This window comes from Corvus brachyrhynchos, unplaced genomic scaffold (assembly GCF_000691975.1).
Source record: "Corvus brachyrhynchos isolate BGI_N302 unplaced genomic scaffold, ASM69197v1 scaffold479, whole genome shotgun sequence".
NCBI lineage: Eukaryota > Metazoa > Chordata > Aves > Passeriformes > Corvidae > Corvus > Corvus brachyrhynchos.
The window spans coordinates 85,708-94,177 of record NW_008240089.1 but is presented as its reverse complement, the minus strand read 5'-3'; the positions used below and the strand labels follow the sequence as shown (position 1 = coordinate 94,177).

At 48.1% G+C, this 8,470-nt stretch overlaps 1 protein-coding gene across 1 annotated transcript in view; it reads left to right on the top strand.

Moving 5' to 3' along the window:
* The window catches only part of GPATCH8 (G-patch domain containing 8), a 38,850-nt gene that overhangs the window by 21,090 nt on the left and 9,290 nt on the right, over positions 1-8,470 (top strand). Inside the window, 1 exon segment of the mRNA XM_017744745.1 lies at positions 3,996-4,139. Within this exon segment, the coding sequence (XP_017600234.1) occupies positions 3,996-4,139 (144 nt within the window).

The following is an 8,470-nucleotide window of genomic DNA, read 5'->3' as shown; positions in this document are numbered from 1 at the left end:
CCCCTGCCATGCCTGTACAAAACCTGAAGGTGGTAGAGGGGCAGGTAGCAGCTGGGAGGGGAGGAGATCTTGTGTTGCGCTGAGTGAGGAGTGAGCAGTACATGATGATGTTGTTGCATAAATCCTGCTTGATTTGGAAAGGTAGGACACAGCTCCAGCTCGGAGAAATCAATGGGCTGGAGCTCTTTGGAGGAATTGCTCAGGCAGCATTAAAAAAAAGATAAATTCTGTATTTCCATGGGATTTACAAAACCTGTGGGGTTATTTTGTAAGCCTTGGGCTGATAAAAATGAGCTGTTGTGTTGGGATTGAGCGTGACGTGCTGGAGCATTCTTGGATTAGCTGTAACTGGGTTCTCTGCGGAGACATGGCCTCTGCTCATCCTTTAATCCACTCTTCCGCTTCCCAGCCCCTACAGTCCATCAGGTCTTAGGAAAGCCTGCTTGTTCAATTGTCCGGAGATTTGGGGAGTACCAGGGTTGAGGAAGAGCCCAAGACATCCAAATGAAGTGTCAGTCTTGCATAAATTTTAATTACTTGAGAAATAATGGGAAAGTAGTTCCAATGCCATTAAAATTAAACATAACCTCGGCAAATCTAAAATTTCATTTCCCCAGTTGAACAGTTAATTCTTCAGGCAGTTTGTTCAGCTATGAAAATTTATAGCCTCTCCTCTCCTCTCCTCTCCTCTCCTCTCCTCTCCTCTCCTCTCCTCTCCTCTCCTCTCCTCTCCTCTCCTCTCCTCTCCTCTCCTCTCCTCTCCTCTCCTCTCCTCTCCTCTCCTCTCCTCTCCTCTCCTCTCCTCTCCTCTCCTCTCCTCTCCTCTCCTCTCCTCTCCTCTCCTCTCCTCTCCTCTCCTCTCCTCTCCTCTCCTCTCCTCTCCCTTGAGACCTTAACTTGCTTGGTAAGTGAACTGCAGGCGTTTGGGTACCCAGAGGGGCTGTGGACTCCCCATCCCTGGGAAGGTTGGACAGGGCTTGGAGCAACCTGCTCTAGTGGAAGGTGTCCCTGCCTGCGGCAGGGGGTGGGGCTGGGTGCACTTTAAGGTCCCTCCCAACCAAAACCGTTCTGTGATCCTGAAGTTCTTGGGGTTTACAATTGTCTTTGCAAACGCAACCAAACCTGTGTTGCTCTGAGACTTTTCTCTTCCTGCCCTCATCCAGCATGGATTTTTTTCAGGAGCTCTGGAGCAGTAGCAGTCTCTCCCAGCTCCAGTGGGTTTTTATTAGCTCAGTTCATCCTTACCCCTTGCATTTTGGTATTAATCTGTGAAAAATCTCTGCAGCCGTTACTTTTTGCTGCTCCACAGGAGTCCATTATGTAACTGCTGGTGGCGGTGCATCCTGATTAGCCATTCAGGGAGCCTCAGAGGAGTTTTGGATAACTCTGCAGCCAAGAACTGGTTTTTAATTCCCTTCTTTTGTATAGATTCTGATCACTCAAATGGCTGGGTTTCATTGTTTAGCCACAGGATGCTTGCTCAAAAAAACCTACACATGGTGCAGGAAGCTTGTCTGGGGTTCAGAGGAACTTTAAACGTCCGTGTTCTGTGGAGTTCACGCTGCTCTGTTTTCCTTTTTTGTCTTCCTGGGGACCTGCTTCAGGCTCAAAACTCCAAATTTGTTGATTTTTTTCTTTTTTCTTCTTAACAAGGGCATCTGGTAATAGATGGAAGCAGGAAGTTGCTTCCTTTTTTATGTAGAAGTGAACAGTGCTTTAAATTGAAAACAACCCCAACCATGAGCACTACAATTTTTTAGATATTTTTTTCTTCTCCTCGGGTGTTTAAAATTTTATATAAATTTTATATCACAGAAAACATGCTCAATAATGTTATTTTAATGCCATTTTGATCTGGTAACTAGGAGATAAACTGTATTGCCTTGAACAAGATCTGAAATTCAAAGGAAAAACCTTTCATAGTTTTCTGTCTTAAATGTTTGCTGCCTCCTCTTGCTGAGGAAGGAAGCTTCCCATAGGAACTTTTTATTGAAGATGGAAAAAAGATCCTTAAGTGCTTTTTCTCTAATGTTAGGCTGTTTTTTTATATAATTTCTCTTTATTCCAGTTGAAATGCCTGTGGTCAATGGCTATATGGGGAGTGCTGCTGTGAGTACAGTGGGCTTTGTGATGCAGCATTTGTAGCTCATTTTGAGTAAAAGCTTCCACCTCCTCAGGGTAAACCTCCCCCAGAGAGCTCGTGAAGAGTGGTGATGTTTTATTAATTCTGCTGGTGGGGTTGTAATTGATCCAGCCTGGCAAGAGGGAGCAGCTGCTCAGCCCTGAGGTTCCTGTGCCCTGGCATCAGGTGCGTTTCAGAGCCCCCCAGGTGTGCAGCAGCCCTGGGGACAGCACAGGCTCCTTCCACATCTGGATTTCCAGCCAGTACAGCCACCTGAGGGTCTGGGATTTCCCCAGTCCCGGAGCTTGGTGCATATTCCAGACCTGTAGCAAAAGAGGGAAGGATGTCGCTGTTGCCAGGTGAGACACCTCATCTGTGCCTGCAGGTTTGGTTTTCCACCTGTGCAAATGTTCAATTATAGAAGGGAAAAGGCTGTGCCCCTCCCCTGTCCATTAAATGCAGCCCCCTGTGCCCAGTGCCAGTGTGGTCACTGTGCTGTGGCCCAGCCTGAGGGACAGTTTTGCTCCTGGGAATGTTTCACTGGAGTGGATTGGGCTCGGCGGGCTCTGAGCTGTGATTCCCAGCCAGAGCCATGTTCCTCCCTCCTGAACTCAGGCAGCCAAACCAAGATCAAGCAGACATCACTTAGCACTCAGAATGGAGCAGTGTCAGCTTTAGAGTCATAAGGTTCTGTTCCAAAGGCAGGCATCCTCCTGGGTTTGATGCCAGTGTGTCTCTGGGTTAGCTCGAGGCTTTGAACCTCTCCTTGGAGCACAGACAGTCCAGGAGGCTCCGTGAGGCAGAGCTGCCTTCCCCCATCAGCACTGAAGGCCTTGTTTTAAGCAGTCTCCTTTTAGTGATACCTCTGCTGTGACCAGGGGATGTTCAGTCCTTGTGGGTCCCCTCCAACTCAGAATATTCTGTGATTCTGGGTAAAAAACAGAGTCAAGGTCTGTAGCATTGTGAAATTCTGGAATCCCACCTGTGAATTTGCAAAGGCTGCTCAGCTCAGTAAGCTGGGTTCAGTAAGGCCAAGTGCAGGGACCTGCATTTGGGTCACAACAACCCCATGGGTTGTTCCAGGTGGGGGCAAAGTGACTGGAAAGCTGGAAAAGGACCTGGAGGTGTTGGTCAGCAGTGGCTGGACATGAGCCCAGGTGTGTCCAGGTGTGCAGGAAGCCAGTGGCACCTGGGCTGTCCCAGGACTGGGGTGGCAGCAGGACCAGGGCAGTGCCTGTCCCCTGAGCTGGCACTGCTGAGGGACCTCAGGTGCTTTGTCCAGTTCTGGGCACCTCATGACAGGAAGGACATTGAGGGGCTGGAGCATGTCCAGGGAAGGGAACGGAGCTGGGAAGGGGCCGGAGCACCAGGAGGGGCAGAGGGAACTGGGAAAGGGGCTCAGGCTGGAGCAAAGGAGGCTCAGGGGGGACCTTGTGGCTCTGCACAAGTCCCTGACAGGAGGGGGCAGCCGGGGGGGTTGGGCTCTGCTCCCAGGGAACAGGGACAGGAGGAGAGGGAACGGCCTCAGGCTGGGCCCGGGGAGGCTCCTGGGCATCCGCAGGACAAAAATTTGGGAAGAATTCTCCATGGAAAGGGTGGTCAGGCACCTGAAGGGGCTGCCCAGGGAGGTTTGGTGTCCAAGGAAGGCCTGGGCATGGCACTGAGTGCTCTGGGCTGGGGACAAGGTGGGCATCGGGCACAGGTTGGACCCGATGATCTTGGAAGTCTTTTCCAACCTCAGTGATCCTGTAATAAATACAATCAATGTACACTAAGTTTTTCTTAGCACTATTTTTCCTTACAGTACTAACTCATCATCTTCCAGCCTGTTCTACAGGACACTTAACAGAAACATTTTTTGTTAATTTCCCAGGATTATGTTGATAAAGAAAAGGCCATTGCCAAGGCTTTGGAAGACCTCAGAGCAAATTTCTACTGTGAGCTCTGTGACAAGCAGTATCAGAAGCACCAAGAGTTTGACAACCACATCAACTCTTATGACCATGCTCACAAGCAGGTAACCAAGTGTTGACAGCACAGTTCATCATTTTGATGTTCATCGTGGTGGTTTTGTTTGTGGTTAATACTTGGAGTTTCCCTGGTGTATCTGTTTTCCTTACTGGTCCAGGAATAGGTTTTATGTTGCTGGATAAGATTTTTATGTCCATCATCCATTTAAAAACACAAAGCAACACAAAAACCCCAAACCCTGCTCCATGGCTGGCATCAAGGAACCCCAATTCTGAAAGACCCACAGGCAGGAATGTGCTGGTGTTAAACTGGGGAGAGTGCACATGGATGTGGATGGCTCCCAGCTTGCTTTAGTTTAGTACAGCTTTGAGGAGTGATGATTCCCCACATGTGAACATTTTAGTACCTGAGTCTGTGTTCTGTCGAGTTACTGAAAACGGACTAGGAAATAATGGACTGTGTCAAAGGAGTCGGAAGAATGGAGCACTTCCCAAATTCTGTAATTTTTGGGAGAAGGTGGATTCAGAGTCTCTGTGGAGCTGGCTTTTTTCCCAAGGTAGGGATGTACTGTAGTGTCTGCAGGGTGCTTCATGCTGCACAGTAAATAATGGAAGTTCGTGTGTTAGCCTGATCTGTTTGACCATTTAAGCTGCTAAATGAGATGTAACTGCACAGCAGATAGCAGTGTTGGGCTCCTCCAGGGCTGAAAGGGCTCAGAGGAGGGGTTTGATGTTCCTAGTCATAAATTCTAACAACACAATCATCAAAATGCTGGTAACTCGAGGGAGGATGTGCTGTAGAGCTTGCAAAATAGCAGTGAACAAAATAGCTTAAAAACAGGAAGAGTTACGATTTTTGTGTGTGTGTGTATTAAGTGTAGGATATGACAGAGACTCTGCTTCGAACTAAGGGAGTCTTGCCAGGAATTCTCATGGTAGGGCAGTTGGGCTCTGTTAAAAAAGAAAAGACTGAAGAGCAGAAATTCATTTATTCCCTTGGTTGTTGGGCAGAGGGGTGGTTTTGGCCAAGCTCAGTCGTGACACCTGAGAGCAGAGAACTTCCTTGGAAGGTTTCCGTCAGCTTGGCTGAAACCCGAGCGCACTGACCTGCATTTATCTGGGAGGTGGAAGGACCTGTTTGTGTCACATTCTTGGTGTGCTGATGCCGTGGGATTCCGTGAACTCCTGCTCCAACCCTCAGTGACTAATGGGGCACTGACGTGAGGCTGGCCAGGCTCAGAGCTCTTCCAGCAGCTGGAGATGCTGTGGAGGAGGAAACCAACCTGTGGAAAGCAATAAAAGGAGTCATCAGCAGGAGTGGCCTGAGAGAAAAATGTCTTGTGCACACACAGGGTGGGGTCATCTCATCAGGAGAAAGAATTTGGAGGTTGCTTGGTACTGCTGATTATTTTGAGAGGAATTACGTTCTTGGATAATTCCATCCATTGCAGTCACTTCAGGCAGGCTTTGGAGAAAATGAACCTCCAAACTCTAGCTGCATCACCCAGCATTAATTTCTAGTTACAGAGGGATTTAAACAAAGAAGCAATCATGCTTTGCTTAGGGAAAAAATTGCTTGTCCAGCTTTGTCAGGCTGAAATGTGTGTGACCTCGCTGGGTCAGCGTACAGGGAGTGAACCTGAAACCCCCGAGACTGAATGAAGGTGAATTTGCATAAGTAACATTATCTCACTGCTCTGCTCCCTTCTGCTCAAGGGAGGCTCATTTTGAGCAGTCCAGGCTAAATTTTAAAGAAGTTAAAAGAAAAAAAGCTGTGCTTTTGATATGTTGCACGTTGATGTTTTATAGTTTGTCTCTTTGGACAAGAAGGCGAGGTTGCAGAAAGGTGAGCCTAAAGTTTTTGAGGAAAAATGTGAACTTCTCCTAAAAGTAGGCCATCAGTTGGCTTTCTTGGAAAGAAAGGCCACTACAGTATCTTAGTTACAGCAACCCAGCTTGGTATACATTATCTGCAATATTTTGTTGTCTCAGTGGTAATTTTTGAGGCAACAGAGCTCGGTTTTGCCTTTTTCTTGGCTCAGTTTCCACAGCATTTTTGCTTTTTAAGTATTTTTAGTTCCACATCCCCCTGACGTTGAAGTGTTTGCTTATCCCTCTGTGGCTCAGCGAGCATTAGGCTGTCCCTGTAAATAGATGTTCCATCCTCAGATCCCTTTCCACTCCCGAGTTATAAAGACACTGTCTTGTATTCCAGGAAGGAACTCGGGATTATTGCCCAACAGGGATGATAGGTAAGTGTATTGATCCCAACCGGATAAATTTTGGACCCACCAAAATTGTGTCAACACCAAACAATTAAAGGGGAGGTTTATTCTCTTTATTTCCTGCCTGTCCTGGTTTCATAGAGCATTTGACTATGTCTCAATCAACCTCAACACCAAGGTTCTCTCCGAAAGGCAGCATTTCCTTACCTGGGAAAAGAACCTTCCATTTATTCTCCCAAACCGTTGGCCTGTTCCAGTCACTCTGTTTTAGCCATGGTGTTGGAGGTGTGCAGTGTTGTTCTGGAGCTGTTTTTAATTAGGTTGGCACTTGAGATGAGAAGTGCAGCTGTTTTAAGGACCAGTCGCCCTCTGGTCAGCACATGGCCTGTCCTTCTCAGGGGGCTGAAAGCAGCTGGAGTGGGTGCAGGTGGCCCTGCAGGAGGGACAATAAGCTCAGTTCTCTCACATACCCTTCAGGGAGCAACTGCAAAAGGCTGGATCTCATAACTCCTTGTACAGCTGCTGGTGTCTTTAGTGGTGGTTTTTTTTAGCTGTAGGATTTTGATCTTGAAGGCCTGCTAGGTTATGAAGGGCCCCACTTGTGATGGTGCCCAGTCCTGACAGTCAACAGCGTAATAATAAGTAATAATTAACAGACAAAAGGTGGCAAATGCAGAAAGAAAACTTCTGCAGCTAACAAGGAGCTTGGGTAGTGGGGATGGACCCAGTGTATATCCCTGGGAGGGTTCAGCCCCAGGGCCAGGGGCTTGGAGCAACCTGGGATAGTGCAGGGTGTCCCTGCCCACGGCAGGGGGTGGAACGAGGTGATCTTAAAGATCTTTTCCAAGCCAAACCAGTCTGTGATTCTGTGATTTTTGTGCTGCTTTCCTGCAGATCCACAGTGTCCTGATCCTTGGGAGCACCCACAGTCCTAGAACACTCTGGCCTCAGTGGGAATGTGTCCTTAAGGCATTACACCTGTGAGGGCTCTTTATTTGGTTTGGGGTTTTGACATCAAGATAAAAACCCCGTGTTAGATCTGTGTGAAGATGAGTGCGAGCCCCTTATCTGGGTTGTGCCCAGTCTGTGTATTCATATCAAATAAACCTGGATGTGCAGGGCCCAGCACCTGGAGCAGCCTGCAGGAGTTGTTATGGTTGGAATTACCTTGTGTGTCAGTTATGTAGCATTTACAGTCAGCTTTTACTCTGGGGGGGGTTTTAACAATCCAAGAGCTTGGAGAATCTCACACCATCACCTCGTTCTGCTCGTGTGCCTGCTGAGGGCTCGAGCTGTTTACTGAGTCAGTGACCCAACAGAATGAAAACATTCCCCTCTGCATTCCCTGTGAAAAACAAAAGCGTTCCTGAGTGAACCTGTGCCAGGTTCCCTGGGAGAACACAAACCAGCATTGAAATGCAGGCTTTTATGTAGCTGCTTTTTTCCCCTAAGTGTGTGGTGTTTGGGAGGTGCAGGTGATTAATTCTGCGTAGATTCTCTTTGTAAAAGGACAAAGGGAATGTATTCCATAAAGAAGTTCTTTGGGAAAGAGGGTGGAACTAAGAACTGAAAGTATAGGTGAACAGTTCTCTTTGTGCCCTAATTAGCTGCATCTTTGCTTCTCCTGCCCGAGGGGGAGGGATCTGTTCAAGCACAATAAAATTACCAAAACAGTCATTGCCGGGGTTGAGGAATACTCTGAATGCAAACCCTGAACTTTATGTTTTGGGGAGACTTGGGATTTCCAAAACTTTGGGTCTCCAAGCACAGCTTGAGTGGAGAAGACTGAGGAGGGAATCTCTGAGGTACTTGGTGTTACATGGGAGATTCTTCTACTCCAGAGATGCTTTACCCTCAGAAAACCCATCAATTAACAATAAAGGGGCTACAAGAGAACTGAGGAGGGACTTTGGGCAAGGGCATGGAGTGATAAACAAAGGGGAATGGATTTAACTAAAAAGGGAGTAGGTTTGGATTAGAGATGATGAGGAAATTCTCCCCAGTGAGGGTGGGGAAGCCCTGGCACAGAGTGCCCAGAGCAGCTGTGGCTGCCCCTGGATCCCTGGCAGCGTCCCAGGCCAGGTTGGATGGGGCTTGGAGCACCCAGGACAGTGGGAGGTGTCCCTGCCATGGGAGGGGGGGGGGCTGGGGGG